The 22,286-nt window shown below is 37.6% G+C and overlaps 3 protein-coding genes and 1 long non-coding RNA gene across 10 annotated transcripts in view; 2 read left to right on the forward strand and 2 right to left on the reverse strand.

Moving 5' to 3' along the window:
• Positions 1-3,630, reverse strand: part of Smr (nuclear receptor corepressor smrter) — an 83,451-nt gene extending 79,821 nt beyond the window's left edge. For 5 of the 6 annotated variants that reach the window (XM_076775402.1, XM_076775401.1, XM_076775404.1 and 2 more), the window contains exon 1: positions 3,431-3,630. The gene's annotated coding sequence lies outside the window, so the exon portion shown is untranslated. Of the gene's footprint in view, positions 1-2,442; positions 3,403-3,430 lie in introns of those variants that run through there. The other variant, XM_076775400.1, reaches the window with a different exon arrangement.
• A 4,290-nt stretch (positions 3,631-7,920) lies between these two features.
• On the reverse strand, positions 7,921-9,461 carry Mrpl44 (mitochondrial ribosomal protein L44). Its single transcript, XM_076774691.1, has 5 exons — positions 9,317-9,461; positions 8,867-9,233; positions 8,605-8,689; positions 8,214-8,517; positions 7,921-8,124 (listed from the first exon to the last, which is right to left on the reverse strand). Exons 1-5 carry the CDS (start codon positions 9,375-9,377, stop codon positions 8,000-8,002), a joined length of 942 nt encoding a protein of 313 aa, XP_076630806.1. The 5' UTR covers positions 9,378-9,461; the 3' UTR covers positions 7,921-7,999.
• Positions 9,462-12,753: 3,292 nt separating this feature from the next.
• LOC143346529 (uncharacterized) lies at positions 12,754-14,869 on the forward strand. Of its 2 annotated transcripts, none has more exons than XR_013080429.1 (5): positions 12,754-12,964; positions 13,025-13,105; positions 13,193-13,381; positions 13,596-13,905; positions 14,736-14,869. It is a non-coding gene; the product is annotated as an uncharacterized LOC143346529 (long non-coding RNA). The 2 variants fall into 2 exon arrangements; XR_013080430.1 differs by lacking the exon at positions 14,736-14,869 and adding an exon at positions 14,603-14,734.
• Positions 14,870-18,629: 3,760 nt separating this feature from the next.
• On the forward strand, positions 18,630-21,960 carry LOC143346433 (uncharacterized). Its single transcript, XM_076774513.1, has 4 exons — positions 18,630-18,849; positions 21,001-21,144; positions 21,304-21,450; positions 21,676-21,960. The coding sequence occupies exons 1-4, from the start codon at positions 18,781-18,783 to the stop codon at positions 21,817-21,819; spliced, it is 504 nt and encodes a 167-aa protein (XP_076630628.1). The 5' UTR covers positions 18,630-18,780; the 3' UTR covers positions 21,820-21,960.
• Positions 21,961-22,286: the final 326 nt, after the last annotated feature.

Raw genomic sequence — 22,286 nt, forward strand, 5'->3', positions numbered from 1 at the left:
CAAAAAGAATGTTACATTTATATAAAATGAAACACATAGATTACAAAGTTACTTTCTCTAAAATGATTGAAAATAAAGGTAAAAGTTTTTATACTGTGTTTCATTGTAAAAATTTAAATTTACATTTCGTTCATCATTCGATACATAAGGCCTCGTTAATATCAACACCCTATACTTCAACATGAAATAAAATATGATTCTTATTTTCGTGTAAAATAATATATAAATTATGAAGTAAAATGAGATGAAACAGTGACGAAAAAAACTGTATAGTTATAGAGTCGAAATTTTAAGTCAAATAAAATAAAACTTGTTTCGTTTTGAAATTATCATCATCAAAATATTCTGATGTGAAATTTACTATTGAAGTGTGGAATTGACTTATTGTGGTACCAAGTAACTATCACAAATTTTGAAAAATATTACATACATCTTTTGTGGCATTTTAGATATTTCATCAATTCATTTTTCTTCGATTACTCTGATAATTTACTAATAGTTTAGAATACTTTATAGATTCAGTAACAGGATTATGTTGTGTTACGTAATTGTTATATAATTATACATGATCTTAATAATCCTTTGAAATCGCAGTTAATCATAATTGATGAATATAAATTGTTATAGGCTTTCAAACTGCTACAAAAATTTCTTGAGCACGCATAAAGTTTAATATAGTACTATAAACAATGTGTATTCAGTGTGATTTAAAAGCAATATAAATCTTCAGAAATCCTAAAATAAAAATTTCATACTTAAGATTCTACATTTAGCACAAAGTATACAATAAAGATACGGTTTCAATCGTTACTACTAATAACATAAAAATGAATATTTCATAATTATCTGTTTACAATAAGATATACGCAACTAAAATTAATTAATTGAAAAAACAATGTAAAATGACAGTTTGAAATACGTTATGAAAGAACAGACAGCTTTCTATTATGATACTTCATAAACAGGAAGAAAGTTACACATATTTTAAAAAGTTAACAAATATCAATGAACGAACAAAGAATCTAACATGAACGTAAAAATTCGAGAAATTATAGGAAACACGTAAAATTAAAATAGTTATACATATATTTCAAGAAAAATTCGATGTCTAGGTTTGTAAAATCTCTTCTATTTATCTTATGCAAATGATAAAGTGTATGGGAGAATGACATAATTTCAACGTCTACCGTAAGATTTTGTTATAGTAAATAAAATTAATAAATTTTATAAAAACACTTCGTTATATTCCCATCATAAAATATAAAAAAAAATATAATTTCAAAAATTTTGTATTCTTTTCATATGTTTGGTTTAAATATTTTTTACTATGATTATAACAAATTTCAGTAATGTTATATATAAAAATTGAAATTTTAATAAATTATTTTAACTAAAATTTGGTAAATATAAAAAGAAGTCTAACAGAACGAAATGAAAACAATGAGTTTAAATACTACGCTTTAAGTGTATATTATATTAGAAATTCTAGGCGAGTATTTATAAAATATTAATACAGCAACATCGAACTGTTTCTCTCGATCAAAGTACTTCGTAGATAAGTGATAAGGTACTCAATTCTTATGTGGTTGACTTACATAACAGTGGGCGTGCACTCAAAATTAAATAGTCGATGTCCTCAGACACGATTTTAAAAGCAATGGGAAAATAAGTCATGAATTTTCTGAACTCGTACATGACGAACTAAACGACATCATATAAGTATATACATATCTGAAGCCGAAACTAAGATAACGTAAAATGTTAAGCTTTAATTAATTTAAGAATAAAACAGTTTAGAACTCAATAACATTTAATAAAAGCGGCAATAAAACGCGACAATTAAAGGAGTTATTAAAAAAAGATATTTTACATCGCTCTCCTTGAGTACAGTGATTGAAGATGCATTAATTATCATGTAATAAAAGACCGTGACCAAGAATCTAATAGAAGGTTTGCACAATTATCGAAACAATAATAGTCTTTTTATCACCGATTACAAATTAATGATTTTGTTGCCTAACTAAAACGCAACGAGATCGTTTATGTTTAAACAGTGTAATAAGGGGAAAAAGTTGCTAATACAAAAGAGCGACACGTCACCAATGGTTCAACAGTTTCATTTGACTCTGTTATTTCCTACGAATATATTATACTTTATGGTAATGTTTAAGAATAAAAGGAATGATGACTGTGTAAATTTATCCATCTACAAGGGATAACATTTTGGACATGTAACAATTATGTAACATACGTACAATTTTTTTTTAACTAATCACACGCTGCGTTGTTATCTTCAAGTTCACACGAAAAGTGGTCGGAATAAGATATCGCCTATTATTAGATTCGCTATTTCAGGATCTTGAATACTCTCCAGCACGCTCACACTGCCTCGGATACCATATAAACGCGATTGTCGCGTACGAATAGAAAACTTTTACTAACCGGTACGGAGATCACACGATGCATCACCAAAACACAGTACGTCCGTTGAAACAACACCTTTAAAATCTTCGAGGGGAAAGGAACATGACACACAGAGTCTAAATACGCAGGCAGGCACAGCGATGTGGCACAGGAAAACAGCAGAAGTAACACTCGGTCGGTAACTCCGACACTATGGAGAGCACTTCGTAAACACGATACTTTTGATAACCTTATAACATGGTTAAATATGTGCGACGAAGACGTACAAAACTATAAGCAAAGGAACATGTAAGCGACCAAAGGGCTAAAAAAAAAACGTGAAACCAGTAAACTGCCACGACACGGATACCACGAATCAATGAACGATCGACAAACGAACAAACGACCGATCAGAACGCACTTCAAATGTTGCAAATGAATTTACATCGGCAAACACGGGCACATTTCACGGGAATCGTTTCACTACACACTCGTAAGAATAACACCGTGTAACTGTTTAGACTTGGACAGAGGTTCAGAAACGGTCGTTTTCTCTCTTTTTTTCATTACCCTTCTCCTTGTTTATCCCAATCGAAGAATAAGCAGAATAAATGGAAAGAGAAAGGGGGAATGGAGGGGGAATAGAATGCACTTTATAATGCAATTTAGTAAGGTGTGTGTATAAATGTGAGTATATATAAGAGAAAGAAAATTTGAAATTCTGTACACTTACGCATATTGTTCAAAGAAAGGAGGATGGAAGGGAAGGATCGCATGGTGTGTGTGTGTGTGTCTGTGTGTGTGTTCGCGCGCGTTCGTGTGTGTACAGTATAGGATACGCGCGTCTGTACATGAACGAAGAAAGAAAGAAAAGAACGAGGTACATATGTATGTATATGTTTTGACAATTTTTTCCGTACACCAAACGTTTCTTTATCGACACTGCCTACAGTCTAGACTCCTTGCAGGAGTTCAACACGAACGAGAACGTATCGGTTAGTTTCACCACACATTTCTCTTCTCTTACCCGAACTAGCCGTGGTATTCCTGAGCGGCGGCCACGATGATTAAAAAACACTCGCGTCTTACATTCGCGCCCCAACGAAGGGTAGTCGAAATCGTACGGTCAGTCCAACGTTTTCAGGGCCGCCAGGTTAACGTCACGAAATCCACCGACACAACCATAGATCCAAACGGTGGACGGACGGACGTAAGGACGGACGGCTGGCTGGCAGCAGGCAAGGCGGAATCACAGAGAGGTTCGGGGGAAGGGGTATTGAATGCGGCGGGGTGAGGGTAGAGTTTCTGGATACGGGGCAGGTGGGGTCATAAGGGACCGGGGACGTACGAGTTGGAGTGGGGTGAAAACGAACGAGAACGAGCGAGCAACCGAACCGACCGTCGACGTACCGTCGCGGGGGACGGAGGTCTACACTAGCTCAGGCCCGTTTTATGATGGCTCCTTTAGTGCCACTGCCAATTGCTCTCAACGCATTTTTCCCTTTTTATTCATCATTTTCGTATACATTAGTCTACTACTCATTGAATTCTGGTTTCAGTGCACGAGATACATAACGCGTCTGGTGTTGCGAAAAAATTGACAATATAGAATGCTTACCTTGCGTGTTAACGGCACGGTGAAAAGAGGAATACATGTATACGTCTTGAAAGATCTCCGCGACTTAAAGGTGATAGCTTAGAAGCCAAAATCTAGAATAAATGTTCGGAAAAAAATTACATACGGTATTTCGAATGCACAGTCATATATACTCGTAAATAAAACAGAATAGAGGGAAAGTATTTCGAACATTTATTGCATGCACATTGTATGTATTGTACATTGTACCATATATTCAATACGGTATTTAGCGCATCCACATTATTTCTGCGTAAACTTTCAAATTTCTTTCCACTTCTAGCATATTCCCTAATTTCTACTTTCACTCGAAGATTATTATTCTTTACAGAGTTCATAAAGATTTATATGTAATTCTGAATTTACCGAAAGAATGAAAAATAAGTTAACTCGTTACAGAACAAAATAAAATGGAATAATTTATTTAATTACAGCAAGCTACTTGTTTCAAAGAATTTATAATACACTTAAAGATAAATATAATGTAAAATTTGTCAACACAATAGTATAAATGATGCTTAAACAAATGAAAAGTATTACAAAGCAATTTGGAGCCAACAAAGAGATTGTAGCAAAATAGAGACAACGTTATTAACTATTTTTAAATCCCAACAAATTTAACGAATTATATTCCTTGTATTATCATCTATTTGGTAATTACTTCATATGTTTCGCTGCGTAATATATAAAATTATTAAACTTCTCTCAGTTAAATGTATTCTATATTGAACAAAAAGGAGAGAATTATTTATATTTTAGATGATTCGGGTGTGTAGATGTTTTAAGCAGTCATGGTTTATTCTATAAAATTGCTCTTTTGCAAATATACATATATAACGTGGGATAAAGTGTTGTATACGGCACTGCATCAGGCACAAGCAAACTCGCAGCTTTGCGGCCGGGTAGAAGGGACGAGAAGGGTTGGGAAGGGAAGAGTACAGAAATGAAGAGAAGGGAAGGAGGGGGTTGTGAATAGTATAGGTAGGGATGTTGGCCGTTGGTGAAGGAGGGTATATGGTTGATCCTGGCCGCGCACAGCCAAAGGTCTAAGTGAGATCGAGCAAGCACACAAAAGAGCGAAAAAGAGCGAGATAGTACGAGAGGACTCGGCAACGATGCATTACTGGCATACGCATGGCAACGTCGCAAAAGGCTTCATGGACGCCAGGCAATCCACCAACACACGAGTGTACGGAGAACGGCAGACCAGAGAAGGAAAGAATCCCGTTTTACCGAGTTGGAGGAGATAGAAAAAAGAGGAGGGGGCGAAATACACGAGAGAATGAGAGATCTACCAAGTCTTAAACAGGCTACGAAGTTTTCCACCAATCTCTTCAGATTTCAGAAAAACGTTTAGCATATTTCAAATCCATATTTCTGTGCATATGAGTAATGTATTTTTGTTCATCTAATGCATCATGCACATTCTATATACCTATATTTTTGGATGCATTACTACATTGAGTTGTGTTATTACTGTATTTCGCAATAACCAAAAATGAATATTTTTTTGCAATATTTGGGAAATAAAACTAAATTATGCAATAATTTTATGATAACACATTATGTTATGTTTATGGTTTGCACACACGTATTAAAATATTGAATGAATTATTATATACGTTTCTTGTCTTCTGGGTCTAACAAAATAAAATGAAAAATGTTAACAAAAATGGAACATTGGTATAAATTTTGTGTGAATGTAACCACAATTTCAAAAAGGTTACGGTTAGTAAATGTCTAACTTCGATTAACAACGAAGAACATTGCACAATTTACGTATGTATGTTTAGAACATAAGAAATTAATGTGGATATATTTAACCAAAGTATAATGTATACGAATGAGTCTAGGAATATTTTTGAATCTAAATAGTGATGAAATATATTTAATTACTTCTTTATTCTATAATTGTGCAACCATATTTTATGCTGCAAATTATTAATTTGCTTCAAGACGAGCAGAATATTGTGTCTGTAAAACCAAGCCCAGGCACCAAGAATCCAGAGGCGTAGACAGCACACAAATTGGTTCCTGTGTCATTCCTAGATTATCGATATATTTTAACTACTTTTACAAGAATGACGGTTTCTCTTTTGCTTAAGCAAATGTACCGCGTCACCGAGTTTGTAAATATCGCTAATCAATACATTATACTTGTTATACTGAGGAGTAATAACAGAAGTGGAACTATAAAACAATAACACTGATTACTCGATGGCGAAAGGGTGTGGCAGCGCCATTGAGTCGTTACACGCAGGAATAGAGCAAGTAGTGGGATAATACGTGCGATTCTGAGCATTTGTGTGCGCCAACGCGTATGTGTGTTTATGTTCATAAGTGAGAAAGAAAGAAAGAATGATAGACAAAGAACGAGTCAAAGTGCGAAAGAAACAGAGAGGACAAAGAGTGAGACGAATGTACAAAAAGAGAAACAAAAATGTAGAGGGAAAGAGAAAGAGGGAGAAGGCGGTAGAAGTGGCGGAAACTCGGAGCGGTGGAGTGCGGATGGGGACAAGGATGAACCACCTTAAAGGGGATAGCATGAATCATAAGTAATCAATATTATACCTGCGACCGATATAGAAAAATTTTGGGCGACATATAAATGTTGTAACACGTAGCAATTTTATTTCAAAATTTTATTTAATTTCTGAACAATACTTATGCATGCGAATCATACATATTTCTGCTACGAACAAAAATATTAACTTAAATTTATTAAATGCAGTCATTACAATTGAAATAACAGTATTCTTATTTTGGAGGAAATTATATAGATTTTATAAATATAACATAAAGTACTTTTAATATTTCTAAGTAGTCGTAAACAATAATTATAGGATTTTACAACTAGAACAATTTAATGTGAAATATTTGACTATAGAATTTGTGTTTATCAGTATTGAAATATATATATGTATAGCTAATATTGAATAAAAATTTTTGATAGGTATAATTACATATTAAATGAAAAAATGTATTTGTAACATAAACTGTAAATAATAAAAGCAATATAGGATATGAAATAATATAGATGTTAAAAATGTTTAATACAGAATATAATATGTGTTAGAAAAATAATGCACATTGCTATTCTATCAATGTTAATACATCATTAATATACTTAATAATCTCTGAATAACTAATATGTTTCTAAAAAAATATTACATAAATTATTAGTATCTGTACATTATTTTCCAGTATTAATATTTCGTTACTATCATCATTTATATTACCTTTTCAGCTTACAAACTGAAAGAATATAAAAATATGGATAAGTAAACAAATACAAACAAATCTTTAATTATAAAAATGTATTATTTATGCTAGGTATTAGATTATTGACTTTATGTTGATGCTGAAAAGCCACATTACTATTTTGGTGGGTTTTGTTGCATACAACTTTATAAAAATTATACACCAACCACAAATGTCAATCATCACGTCACGTATTACGATTATATTAATCAGTTATGCACTTTTTTATTATGTTTATATATATCGTTTATTATACATATATATGTATGTTCACAAGATGTCACTAAAGGTAGAGTCATATAACCTGTAGTGCTTAAACAGTTAGCATTTTCAACTTTGTGTGCTTATTTACTTTTGTTTTCAATGAATTTATATTTGCAATATATACTTACTCGTTATTATTTTATTGAGTACATTTCATCACTGGTTCACTAATGCGAATAATACGGGAAAATGAATTTTTTCTGTTGACATGAAAAATCACATGGACAATTTTATTTATGTACGACTTTCATTGACCTTGAATTGTAAGTTATTAAAATTCGTAAAAGTTATAATATTTTAGGTACTATCAAATCAAACATTCGATACGTGGGACATGATTATAATACAAATCACAATTTTTCATATACATAGTAAATCATTTTTAATACTTAATATTTTACAATTTTAATATACATTATGTTATGATAATTATTTTTAAGTAGACACATCTATTTTTCTATCAAATTTTAATGGTTGACTTGAATCCAATAAACCAAACATTTTGCATAATGCATTTATAGCAGCTACATCTTTTGCTTCCTTAATTGTTTGACCATAACCTAAAAATATAATCTGTTATTTATTTGACTAGCGACCGAGTTAGCGATTGTAAAATATTTATAATCATTTAACTAATTTAAGTTTCTACCTGAACCCAAAAATTGTTTATTTGAATAAACTGCAATTTGATAAGATGACAGAATAGTATTTTTTCCAGCTTGTCTAATAAGTCTTGGTTCTACAAATGCTTTTGTTTCGTTAAAAATAATATCATTTAACATTATAAATGGTTCTGTTGGGCACCATATTTCACTTAAATCTTTGCTTGCTAATCCCACTATTAGAAAATCTTGAATAAAAGTACTCGCATGATCCTCATTGACACTTACAACAAGTGCTCCTACAAGTGCTAGAAATGTTTTAGCCAATGTTTCTTCTGCTATTGGATATTCCTACATAGTAAATATGAAAAGTTTATATACTATCTAAGCAACAACTTATGTATTTATATATATGAACAATGAATCATGTATACAAACACCACTCAGAATAAGGTCCTTCGTCCCAATATGTGAAGATGCTGTGGCAAGAATTTCTTGAGACATAAGGTAATCATGGATGGCTCTAAAATATAATTATCGAATATATTAAGATTAAAAAATTGTAAAAAAAAGGCAAAATTTTATTTTACAATTTTAATATGCCTTTCTATGATCTTTACTCATTTTTACTAAAATTTAAGAGTACCTAATTAAAGTAATACATTATAATATTTCACATTCAACTTATTTTTATACATACGTAATACCATCCTCAGGAAGACGTGGCAAAGATTTACTCAAATAGTTTTTCACAACTTTAGAAGTTAAGTTTCTTCCAGTTTCTATTAAATCTTCATTATGTAGTATGTCGAACTCAGGTTTCTCTATTCCAATGGCTTTTTGTCTTCTCTCTTCCTCAAAAATATACGATTTATGAGTTAATGCTTGCTCCAATATTTCTGTTGTGAAATTTTCTGAAAGTCTTCGATTAAATGCATATATTTCTGCATCTCTATTCCAATCTATAAAATTACTTCGTCTAGGTTCTGGTTGTGGAGGTGATTCTCTTTTTCTCTTGGTTAGTGAACGTTGAGTTGGAGATACCCATCGTTTAATAAATCTACAACCTATACTTATAATAAAAACATAATGTACAGTAAATACATTAAACAATATAAAACATAATTCAAATTTTAACAAAAATTTTTACCTTCATAATTTGCAGGTTTTATGCTTGCTAAATTATTAAAACACAAACGTAATTTATTCATGTTTCAATATGAGTTTTAATTGAGCAATTCGTAAATATTACTCGTAGGAAATCAAACAATGTATAATAGGTTACTTACTAGTAACATAATTATTACCAACTGAACGTATTAACATTTCTAGATCACAATCAGAAGAATAAACGTTAAAAATGAACTAGTTTTCTGGTTATATGTATAGGTTGTTGCGAAACGCGTGGTTGGTGAGTTAGGGAATTAAGGTCGTGGGACGGTGCCCGTGGAGCGCTGAACCGCTCTGCTCGGCGAGGCGCGCGGAAATCAAACAACTCAATACTTTAAAAATACTTTAACAACTTTATTCAGTATGGTTCTTTAGATTCTCTAAGTAGCGATTGAAAACGTTCTCTAGCGCAACACGATAGCTCGTATAGACTGAGAGAGCGAGAGCCCGGCCACGCGGGCTCGGTCTTATATATCCAGCGTCCCGATCGGCGTTTGTTTCTTCCTTTCCCCGGTTGCCAAGTTCTCGGCGCGTGCCATGGAATATTCCCGATCCTTCGAGCGAGAACCGGCGACATGGCCAACCGATCGATTCTTACACACACACATATGCGCGCCACAAGCATACAGCCTATCTCTAACGGTCAAAACTACATTGTATATACAAAGTATCGGTAACGGTCTACAAATGCTCGGTTTGCGCCTAGATTTCCTCGCGTTGAATTTCCTACAATAATAATACGCATTACAATACGCGAGTTCGTTTGAATCTCCCTCGCTCAAATCGCAGCTTCGATGGTGAGAAAACCAGTTCCAGCAATTTCCCGTCGCGCCGTTGTATGTACATAAACCCTACGTCATGCAAATGCGTAACACCTTCCCCCTTATACAAAAAGGTGTTTTCATAAAACAGCTTTTAAGCAAAAGTCAATATTTATTATTACTACCCTGAGCCAGGTCGGTGGCGGTTAACAATATTTATCACGTAAAATATACACATACCTATCACGCGCTTTATGATTTCGAGATTACTTAATATTCGCAGGGAAATAGTTAATATATTCCGGTGTAGACATGTATTAAACTATACGGTTAACAAAAGTCGGTGTGGCGATTTGCAGTAAGCTATACAGAGTCAGTTGGGATATACATTATATACGGAGAACATGAATTAGAGCGTAGTCCCGGATCCGCAAAACATTACATTGAGTAACTACATCGAGTATTGCAGGTTATTTACTTTATTTAATCTCCCGCGGAGGGAGAGTCCGGTCTTATATGCGCTAGTTTTAATTTATTGGTATGCACTATCTTAAATCTATTTTCCGTTAACTCTATCTCGGCAGTTAAATCGCTAAATAATCGGTTTATCTTATAGGGGCCTAACCAAGTACAATCGAATTTGGAGGTTCTGGGCTCCTTAAGCAAGTATACCATATCGTTTAAATCAAATTTACAAGGTCTAAGTGTTTGATCATAATAATTTTTACTTTTCTGTTTCGCCTTTTCTAGATTCTGTGCAGCAGTTGTCTGAGTAGTGGTGATTTCTACAAAAAGTTCATCTAGATGTTGCGCGAATGTTCTGGGTGCTGAACCCGTGGAGAATTTTGAGGGAATATTGGCCCTTTTGCCAAAAATCAGTTCATGGGGGGTGAAGCCAGTAGCCTCATGCACAGAGGTATTGTATGAAAAAATGCAAAATCTTATCCACTCATCCCAGTCGGTCTTTGTGCAGTAATGTCTAAGGTAATTAATGAAGACACGGTGAGCTCTTTCAAGGGAGCCCAATGATTGTGGGTGAAAAGCGGTAGAGGTTATTCTCTGGATTTTAAAAATTTTACAGAAGTTCTTCATGACCTGACTAATAAAATTCCTGCCCTGGTCGGTGTGAATAGCTCCCGGACATCCAAACCTACTGATGAATTGTTCAGCAAGAGCGTGAGCAACGCTTACGGTATCTATGCTACGTAGCGGAATTGCATCTGAATACTTTGTGAGATTATCTTGCAGGGTAAGTAGGTACTGATTACCTCTTTTAGTTACGGGTAGGGGCCCGACTATATCCATTTGCACCTTTTCAAATGCGCGTTTAGGGGTGTCGGTAATTCGCATCGGCTGTTTTGTTTGCTTAGTATAATTCTTGTTCCTTTGACAGGTGGGGCACGAACGAACGAACTCTACGATTTCCTTTGCCATACCGGGCCAGTAAAACCGTTCCTGGATAAGTTGATGAAGTTTAAAGGAGCCACGGTGACCTCCGACTACCGATTCATGGTGCTCTTTAATAATCTGTGACCGGTCCGACCTTGGCGGGATTATAGCCTCCCTACTGCAGATGGTAATGCTATATTGTGGGTCGTTGAAGATTTCTCTAAGTAAGTTTAATATACGATTCCGCGCGAAGGGGTCGAATTTATCCGAGTCTATCAAGATACTGAAGGTATCCGACCGCAAAGATTCCAGTAGATTTTTAAGAGACTTCAAGGAGTTTTGAACATGATCAAAATTCAAGTCATCTTGGGGACAAGATTTGAAAAATAAAAAGAAAACCGAATATCCGTTCTGAGGGAACGCCACGGCATTCCCAACATTTAATTTATAATGCCGCACCTGGTCCATTGATAAACCTATTCGGCTTAGAAGTCCCTCGGTAGTATGGGAAATATCAGTACCGGTGAGAGGGATGAAGTGGACAAGATTATCGCGCCGTGCAAAAAGGTGCCCCTTCAGATAGAATACAGTAGGGGAGGATCGCGTCGACTCACCCATATCGGGGGTGGTGATTAAAATTCTCCTTCCGGCATCGATTCCATTTTCGTCGTGGACATTCTGTGTAATTAAAAGGGTCTCTACAGGGTCTCCCGGGTTTAATATCGAGGCCACACCACTGGATATCCCTGTGCGGTCCCGGTCATCCCCATTCATACTTCCACCTGGCATCACCCGCCAGGATTCACGCAAACCTCGGTCCACCTGACCGAGTTGCAACCATCCACCCGGTCCACCTGACCGGATGGGATACTCATTCACACCTTCTGGCATCACCCGCCAGGATTCACGCAAACCTCGGTCCACCTGACCGAGTTGCAAACATCCACCCAGTCCACCTGACTGGATGGGATACTCATTCACACGGGGCGCCCCTCTCCCCTGAGATGACACAGGTTGCACGTCGAGTACAGATTCCCTCTCACGGCCCCCGAAGCGGGTTCCTGGGGTTCGGATTATACACCCGTTAGCCAACGAAAGACCGAGTTGAGGAGACTCTGGGGTACTCGACTGGGGTGTTCCTTCAGGAAGTTCTTTCGCGACATCTACTACCGAGCATGCTTTTTCCGAATCGAAAATCTTTACTACGCCGTCGGTGACCTCGTTTACTTTCCCCTCTGTTTTCCTGCGCGCTAGGAACACAGAGGCAATGAATCTATCGTTCTCCGCGGATTGCGCGTCATCTGCCCTGTCCGTTTCGGAATCTACGATTGGTGTTTTGTCTGCGCAGACTTGCACCCTTCCCAGACGCCTCGAACAAGGACTAGAATCTGCGCCCGATTGTACCGTGGGATCGGGATTCGCGTTGGCATCTACGGGATTGCGCGAGAGTGCGTCTGCGTTCGCATTGACTCTACCAGGTTTGTATATTATGTTGTAATCGTACTCGTTTAGCCTTATTCGCCATCTCATTATTTTAGAAGTGGGGTCCTTAACACTGTGCAGCCACACTAGGGGACGATGGTCCGTGACCAAGGTGAATTGCCGGCCGTACAAATAAGGTCTGAAATGCTCTACTCCGAATAAAACTGCCAGAAGCTCCTTTTCTATCGTGGAATAATTAATTTCGGCCTCGTTCAATGTTCTAGATGCGTAAGCTACAGGGAGGTCCGTTCCTACTGTTCCTTGACTTAGAATGCCACCCACCGCAAAATCGGAGGCGTCCGTAGTGACGAGAAATGGTCGCGAAAAATCGGGAAATTGAAGCAAGGGTTCCGCACAAATGGCATCCCTTAGAATTTCGAAAGAGCTTTGAACTTCCGGAGTCCAGTAAAAAGGTACATCCTTCTTTAAAAGTTTCGTTAATGGTTTTGCGGTTTTAGCCATATCGGGGATGAATCGTCTATAGTAACCTACCAGTCCTAGAAATTGTTTAATATTTTTCCGCGTGCGGGGTACTGGGAAATTTTTTACAGCTCGAATTTTATCTGGGTCAGGCTTGACTCCCTCACTGGTAATCTTATGACCCAAGTATGCAATTTCTTTTTGCAGGAAACGACATTTCGTCGGTTGAAGGGTTAGTCCAGCATTCTGCAGCCGAGCCAGAAGGGCCCTTAGTTTACGCGCGTGTTCCGAAAGAGAAGCCGCGTAAATAACAATATCGTCCATGTAGACGAAAAGTTCGATTCCCTGCAACCCGGATAACGCGAGGTCCATAACTCGCTGAAAGGTGGCTGGCGCGTTCCTCAGGCCGAAAGGCATCCGATTGAATTCAAAGTGGCCATGGGGGGTGGAGAAAGCCGTTTTGGACTTGGACGCCGGATCTACGGGGATTTGATGAAACCCGGAGGCCAAATCTAAGGTACTAAAATATTTAGCCCCTCCTAATTGATCTAAGATCTCGGTAATGTTAGGGAGAGGATAGGCATCCGCTACGGTTTTTTCATTCAGTTTACGGTAATCGATGACCATTCGCCATCGGGGCGTTCCGGAGGGATCTGGCTTTTTAGGGACGACCCACAAGGGGGAATTATATGGGGACATTGAGGGCTGGATTATTTCACTGTCGAGCAAGGAACTTATCTGGTTTTCTATTTCACTTTTATGAACCGGTGGAAACCTGTACTGTTTTGTATTTATCGGTAATTTGTCTGCAGTATGGATGGAATGGTGGGGGACATTAGCAGCCTTTAGTTTATCGCCCAATAAATGGAATTGGTATGGAAATTTACTGATGATTTCTAATATACTCGTCCTTTCGACTTCGTGAAGGTGATTCAAGTCGAGTGCCTTAATGAGCTCGCTCAACCTTCGGGCGTGGTCTTCGGATTTGCCTGGGGTCGGGGTTTCCGTACGGGAGGATCGAGATGCCGCGGGTCTCGAATCGAATTCTTCCAAATTTACAGGGGGAATCGTTACGGTGACGTGATCGCACGTGGCATTAATCGCGTATAACTTGACGAAACCGTTTCGTTGGCTGGCTAACACCTCGCCTATGAAAATACCGGATCCGGCCTCAATCCGTTTGACATAACCCGACGCGTTGCTATTCCTTGCAGGGGCCGAGATTAGGACCTTGGTTCGCGGGGGAAGATAATGCGATGAAAAACCGGAGGCGAACGGATCCTGTTCGAATTGCATCATGCATGGGAAGTCCTCTTTAAATCTGAGAGTTGCCTGTTGTTTTTGCAGAAACGGTACTCCTAAAATGCCTGCCTCGGAGATAGGGAAATCTACGTCTACCAATTGGAAGTGTATCGGGATATCCCAGATGGGTATGATGACCTCGCCTCGCGTGTGAACCGTCCCTGAACTTATGCCGGTGAGATGATAAATTACCCTAGTATTAACCATTATATCCGAATTTACTTCGCCCTGTTTAATTAGGTTAAGTTGGGAGCCGGTGTCGACCAGGAATTTAGCGAAACCGCGGTGGAAATAGCTGTGGAGCAAGGGGACAATTGGCGATTGCGCGATACGACTCAACCCTGCTTCATAACAGATGCAGTGGACTCGGCGCGGGAAATCAAGGGGCCCCTCCGCCTCGCGCCCGTTGACGGAGACCCCTTGGGGTTTAAAGGGTTGGTCCAGGGATTTCGTTCTAGATTCCGCCCTTGGTTCATGGAGAGTAAGGGGACTGGGGGCCGCGTATCCCTAGGCACATGATTCGAACCGTACCGATGGCCCTGACTTTCCTCGCGCCCCGTTCCCCAGTATCGTCGGTGTCTTTGTGTGTTCGATTGGGGCCCATGGAATCGGTTATTAATCGCGCTGCGACAGTCCGCGACTAGATGTCCCACTTCTCCACAACGGAAGCAGGCTCGCTCCCGTATTTCAGTCCTACATATCCGAGGTCGATGATCCCGGGGAGTGTCCGCGGGTCTCGGGGTCCGTGCGAAACCGGCCACGTTTTCAATCCTGGAGGCTAGTTTAATGATCGTTCTTAGATCCCGTTCATCGTCCTTTGATACGATCCCCGCGACAATATCGTTTCGAAGGCCCCTCAGAAAATCGCGAACCGCGTTTTCCATAATTAATGCTTTAATCCCGACAAAATGCTCGGGACCGTAATTCTCGCGTGCTGTCTGTACCCCCCGGTCCACAATCCCGAGCACCCGATACCCGAATTCCTCAATCGTTTCGCGATCATGCCGCTGCACAACCCGTAACTCGGTTTCCAAGTCATTAAGGCTGAATTTCCGGGGATACGCGACTTTAATTAACCTTATCAAGGCTTCTACCGTCCGGGGGGGGGAATCATCGCCTACAATGCCGCGGAAAACTGAGTGCTGTATCCGACTTTGAATTAACGCGAGCAAGTACGGTTTTTCCTCTATCCCAACCAACGAGTCCGCCAATCTGCACTGGCCGATGAATTGATCGACTTGGGACGGGTTCCCATCAAAGTAGGATATGAGGCCGGAGACTAAATCATATGGCATACGCGACGGAGTTCTCGGAATTTCCGGCGGCAGGGTCGAGACGGGAGATCGAACAGGGGTGGCGATCGAGTTAACGGAAAGAGTTTGAGAGGCACACGACATAGGGGGTGACGAGAACGTGCTGTTAATTATGTTTAAGGGACTGTCTGTCGCGTTGGACCCGTGAATTATTGGCTGCACGGGGGTTAAACTTGGTTCGTTAGTTCGCGGTACCACGGTTTCGGAAGTAGGGGGGTCTATGTGGGGAGATTTTAGTAACTCCTCCATAAATGTCCCACTACCACCACTCAGACGCTGCTTACGGCTCCTTTTAGCCCTCACGTATTTCTTTAAAAACGGCGGCATTTTCACCGACTAACTAAATCTAATTGAGGCGAGTATATCAGACTAGTACAAACAAATCTAGCTACTAGTCTGCGCAGTGATTATTACTAACGTAGTACTACACTTACAGTGCGCTAGCAATTACGACGGAAACGCTCAGGAACGTCGCTGATCGGTTCTCCTGCAACGGGGCCCTCCACTCGTCGTCGATCCGCTGGGCTGGCGGTCTGCGTCCCGGACGAAGATGCTGGAAACCGGCGATGGTCCGCGATGTCCTCCAGGTGCTCCAGTCGTCGGGGGATGGTCCGTGATGTCCTCCAGGTGTTCCAGTCGTCGGCGATGATCCGTGATGTCCCCCAGGCGTTCCAGTCGTCGGCGATGTTCGTCTCTCTGCTTTACAGGAACCTCGTTCGGTGGCGTTCGTCTCTCCGTGCTGAATAAGGCGGAAGCTCAACCGCGACGTGAACAGGGTGCATGTGATAACGGTGGTGCCTTGCACGGCCGCCGAAATCACCCGTCTCCGGTATTTACCCGTGCCCTTAGGGAAACCGTGCGAAAACCCAAGGGAGAGCGGATGCACTGATTCTGATGTTCACTTTGTATTATAGAAGTTCAATAAAACGGTTCACCAAAATTCAAAGTTTTGAAGCGCGCACTCGCGAGCCGGCAAAGTTTGTCTTAGGTCCGAGTGTAATTCTAATTTACTTTAAACTGATCCCACCGCTGTCACCAAAAATATATGTTGCGAAACGCGTGGTTGGTGAGTTAGGGAATTAAGGTCGTGGGACGGTGCCCGTGGAGCGCTGAACCGCTCTGCTCGGCGAGGCGCGCGGAAATCAAACAACTCAATACTTTAAAAATACTTTAACAACTTTATTCAGTATGGTTCTTTAGATTCTCTAAGTAGCGATTGAAAACGTTCTCTAGCGCAACACGATAGCTCGTATAGACTGAGAGAGCGAGAGCCCGGCCACGCGGGCTCGGTCTTATATATCCAGCGTCCCGATCGGCGTTTGTTTCTTCCTTTCCCCGGTTGCCAAGTTCTCGGCGCGTGCCATGGAATATTCCCGATCCTTCGAGCGAGAACCGGCGACATGGCCAACCGATCGATTCTTACACACACACATATGCGCGCCACAAGCATACAGCCTATCTCTAACGGTCAAAACTACATTGTATATACAAAGTATCGGTAACGGTCTACAAATGCTCGGTTTGCGCCTAGATTTCCTCGCGTTGAATTTCCTACAATAATAATACGCATTACAATACGCGAGTTCGTTTGAATCTCCCTCGCTCAAATCGCAGCTTCGATGGTGAGAAAACCAGTTCCAGCAATTTCCCGTCGCGCCGTTGTATGTACATAAACCCTACGTCATGCAAATGCGTAACAAGGTTGTATCTGGTTGCCAAATATCCTAGATAACAAAGTAAGATAATTACTAGAATGAAAAAGTTACCAAAGTGTGGAGTTAGTCACCACGTATATTGCTTTATCTTCGTTTTCAACGTTCATAATTAAAACGTTGATTTAGGGAAATGCGAATGAACTACACTCTGAAGTAAACAAACAACTGTATTTGACAAAATGAACCATAAAACAATAACAATAACCTTACTGGCATATAAAATACGAATACGCGGGAAATACTGACGTCCATATATTACGATGTTTCTCATGGTGGCGGTGGACACTCACTTGTGTAGAATGACTGTTAAATATTTTTCAACAGAATAGCAACGCTATGGCGATGTAAAAAAAATACTAACGGTGGAATCTCACCATTTATGTTACAAAAATTTACTAGATTTACTAGACTTTTTAGCCTAATGTACCTACAAATACTTTTGTAACATGAATACTCCGCTATTTCGATTATTGGACAAAATATTTCCTATAAAACAATACATTTTTATATACAGTAATTAATATTATATGAAATATTAATCAATAAATATAATAGTATACAAAGTTATTGTTTACTTTCTTTAAAATTATCTTTTTTGGGGGTGTACGAAGACTATCGTGAGATCGAGACTGACTGCAGTTTGGAAACGCCAGTTTATAAAATGTAAAACATTTGAATCGAAGCAAATATAAGCGAAATAAAAAACTTCCTGCAGGCTGTTTGCATTAAACTTGTTGTGCAATATACAGGTAGATCGAGATTTGATATCTAGTTCAGACATTTTTTCTTGTTTTGTACGATATTGTAGGACATTTTTCCCATGCATTCAATTTTGTTTCCCACGGTAAGGTATCACGTAACCATCGACACAATGAATTCGTTTTGACGTATGATATCCCAATAAAATGCAATTGTTCAAATTTTATCGTTATAAAACACTCAATTTACAATGACAATATAACGCACACTAATTCATTTACAAGCTTAAATAGCAGCGATGCGTCGACGGTGGAACAGTAATATTTTGTTTGTATCTACCGAGCTGTTGATTAAAACGTTAGAATGCAATATTCATTTGTAGAATTGCCATTAGTGCTCATTTTATTTATTGCTTCGTTGTCGTATACCAACGTAAGTAAGAGAATTTTTAATTTTGAATACATTCTAATGTTCATTGAATTTTAATTATACCATGTAAATTACTTGTAGCTGAATTAATTAAATGTCCGATATTCAAACAAAAAGATATAATTTGATATAATCTCACTTCTAGAAATTATACATAGGAATAGAAATATTAATTTTGTCGATTGTTAATGAGTAAAGAAATCGTTTGAAGCGATTAAAATTCAAGTACAAATGCTAAATATTCAGATAATAAATCTTTTGGTCAATATGGGGGAGGGAGTTCAAGTCTCTGTAGCCCTTTGTATCGGCCATTGATTACACATCAAATTTAATAATAATACAAAGCATTTATTCGAAACATCTTTTTCATGAACACCATAGCAGTATTCAAAGTACTAAATAATAATAACATATTTATAAAAAAATTGAATTTTAATATTATATTGTAACGACGTCTTGCAAACGCTGTGACACACCATAGATAAATATTTTAGTGGTAATTTGTTCTATATTATTTTAAATTTTGTGTAACCTTTGCGTTTAGCTTTTTTTAAAAATTAAATATTCAGGGTGTTCGGCCACCCCTGGGAAAAATTTTAATGGGAGATTCTAGAGGCCGAAATAAGACGAAAATCAAGAATACTAATTTGTTGATGGAGGCTTCGTTAAAAAGTTATTAATGTTTAAAGTTCCGTCGTTACTGAATTTTTTTCTAGAAAGTGGGTAGGATTTCAGGGGTAGGTCTATTCACCAAAAATTATTGTACTTGACCGCTGCAACCGAAAATAATTTTTCCGAAACGATTTGAAATCTTTTTTTTTTTTCAACAAAAAAGGGGACTACCCCCTGGGTCGATTTTTTTTAAAAATTCGTTTTTCATTTTTAATAAATTTGTTTGACACTCTACAGAAAAGTTGTCTAATACTTTTTTGTAGGTACCTATGGGCTCTACTTCAGAAAAAAGTTTCATTGAAATATATTCACTATTATAAGAGTTATGGCTGTTTGAAAATTGGACCATTTTTATGGGGTTTTTCTCATTTTGCGGGGGAAAGGACCAACTTTTCGAATATTTTTGTGATTCGTACATATTCTCCACCAAAATACGCGTAGTTTGCTTTTTTAAACATTAAAATGGTCCAATCCGTTCAGAAGTTATGGTGTTTTAAAGATTCGCATGAAATTTACGGGAAGCATTTTTGGCTTGAAATTATATTTTCGGTAAGGAATTTTTTTCTCGAAAATGATTAGAATTTCGAGGGTATGTCTATTGACCAAAAATGACTATAATTGGTCCCTGCAATTAAAAATAATTTTTTTAGAACGATTTGAAATTTTTTAATTTTGTCGAAAAATGTCACACCTTCTCGAATTTTTTTCTCGAAACTGGGTAGGATTTCGGGGATATATCTATCCATCAAAAATGATTATAATTGAGCTCCACAACTAAAAATAATTTTTTCAGAATGATTTAAAACTTTTTAATTCAATTTTTTAATAACTTTTTAATGAAACCTCAGTCAAGAAATTGATATTTTTCATTTTCGTCTTATTTTGGCCTCTAGAATCTCCCATTAAAATTTTTCCCAGAGGTTGCCGAACACCCTGTATAAAAAATAACTAGTAGAGTTGTATTGTAGTTTGATAGCGTGATTAGACCCGAGGGGTACCAGAGTTAAAGGGGACTCTTCTTAAGCTACGATCGCTTATATTTAATTGGACTGTAATTACTCTATAATAACACGGTAATTATTGTCTAATTGTGATATAATCGTAATTATAAATCTTTAAAGTATATAAAAACTGTTTAATTATTGTGTAATTATTACGCTATTACAATGCAATTACATATAATTGTATCGTAATAACTGTAATCTGATCATATTTTGTCAGCAGCACGATGAAAATAAATAACTGATATCATTGAAGGTCTCGCGTCGAAATATATTCACTAAGAAATTTATACATATAATTTTTTATGAAACCTAATTGTTTTCATCTTCTTTGTAATTAAAACTGTAAAAAAATTTTGATTATAAAGTTAAGAATTGCTGTAAATTTTATTTCGTATCGAACTAAAAAAAATGTGCACTGTTTTGTTTTATCGAAATCCATTGTTTCTATGTATAATAAATTTTTCTTCGTATATATTAGGCCGAGAAGAAGGTCACAGTACTCAGCTATGACGCAGGCGTTACCAACGGTAATAATATATTTGATTCCTGGACACCAAGCATTTCGGATGGTCTCTTTGCATCGAATATAGGTGTTATTCAAAATTGCCCAGGTCCAGCACAGGTACTATTATATCAAATTACATACATTGTTTTAATATTAATTACTACCTCGCTGCCCATCAATGGATCGTCGGTGACGTCAAACGTGCTTTCGTGCATACTCAGAAAACAAACTGTAATCTGTAACTGCAATCAATCAAAATAAGTAATTCAATTCTAGGTTATTTTAAAGTTGTTCAAAGACGATCAGCTTGTTAACACGTTCAGTCAAAATTTCAAGCAGCCAATGAAGGAACTTGAAAGTTATAACATTTGTGGTTCGATCGACGCCCCAGAACCCGATGACGAGTCGTGTTCCATAGTTCAGGTAAGAAAATATGTATACAAACAGTCCGAGTCGATTGTCGAACGTAGAAAAGGTAATCGAGTAAAAGAGAAGAAGGTCCCTCTCGGTTGCCGAACTTTGTTGTGTTTCAAGGGGAATCTCTTTTCAGTGGTGAAAATGAACACCGGGCATTTATGCTGTAGATCAGTTCGAGCATACATTCATCGTTCTTTAAGTTTACACATACATGTGATTTTTATTTTTTAGGGTGAGCATACAGCTTCCGATTGCAATCTAAGTTCACTCTTCAGCGACATGGAAAACGGCCAGTATATAGTCGAAGCCGAATTTAAATTTTCTAATAATGTAGCTTCTACTGCCAAACTGGATCTTAAAGTTGAGGATGCATAGTGAGGCGAGCATTATTCCCATTTAAAGTCGACATTGAAATATTTTTGAAGTTAATTTCCGTCAATATGTGTAGCATATAGTACTATAAATGTAGTCTGTTATATTTACAGTAAATAAAGAATCTGATATATATGTACGCAATTATTGTATCTTTCTAGTTTAACAATATTCTACGTTTTTGTTAAGACTATAATTTTAGGAGTCTTCATTTTATTCTTAACACTAGGTTTACGGAATACGTCAATTTGACGCATTAAGGGAGTATTGCTGTCTAGGCTGTCATTTCTTCGGCCTTTTTTTGTGTTTTTTTTTTTACGACAGGTAGGTTGTTTTGTAGTGACATTTTGCAGATATATTTATTTGTCTTATAGGTATGTATAATATTTTTTTCAACAAAAAATATTAAAAATTGCGAGAGTTATAGCTTCTTGTTTAAAAAAACGCATTTAAACTGGCTTACATGATAT

This window comes from Colletes latitarsis, chromosome 10 (assembly GCF_051014445.1).
Source record: "Colletes latitarsis isolate SP2378_abdomen chromosome 10, iyColLati1, whole genome shotgun sequence".
NCBI classification, from domain to species: Eukaryota; Metazoa; Arthropoda; class Insecta; order Hymenoptera; family Colletidae; genus Colletes; species Colletes latitarsis.

Coding starts and splice junctions, on each gene's coding strand:
- Mrpl44 (XM_076774691.1), bottom strand. CDS start 9,377: ATGAATAAATTACGTTTGTGTTTTAATAATTTAGCAAGCATAAAACCT. Junction 9,234..9,316: donor AAAACCTGCAAATTATGAAG/GTAAAAATTTTT, acceptor TTATAAGTATAG/GTTGTAGATTTATTAAACGA. Junction 8,518..8,604: donor AGGACCTTATTCTGAGTGGT/GTTTGTATACAT, acceptor TTTACTATGTAG/GAATATCCAATAGCAGAAGA.
- LOC143346433 (XM_076774513.1), top strand. CDS start 18,781: ATGCAATATTCATTTGTAGAATTGCCATTAGTGCTCATTTTATTTATT. Junction 18,850..21,000: donor CTTCGTTGTCGTATACCAAC/GTAAGTAAGAGA, acceptor CGTATATATTAG/GCCGAGAAGAAGGTCACAGT. Junction 21,451..21,675: donor AGTCGTGTTCCATAGTTCAG/GTAAGAAAATAT, acceptor TTTATTTTTTAG/GGTGAGCATACAGCTTCCGA.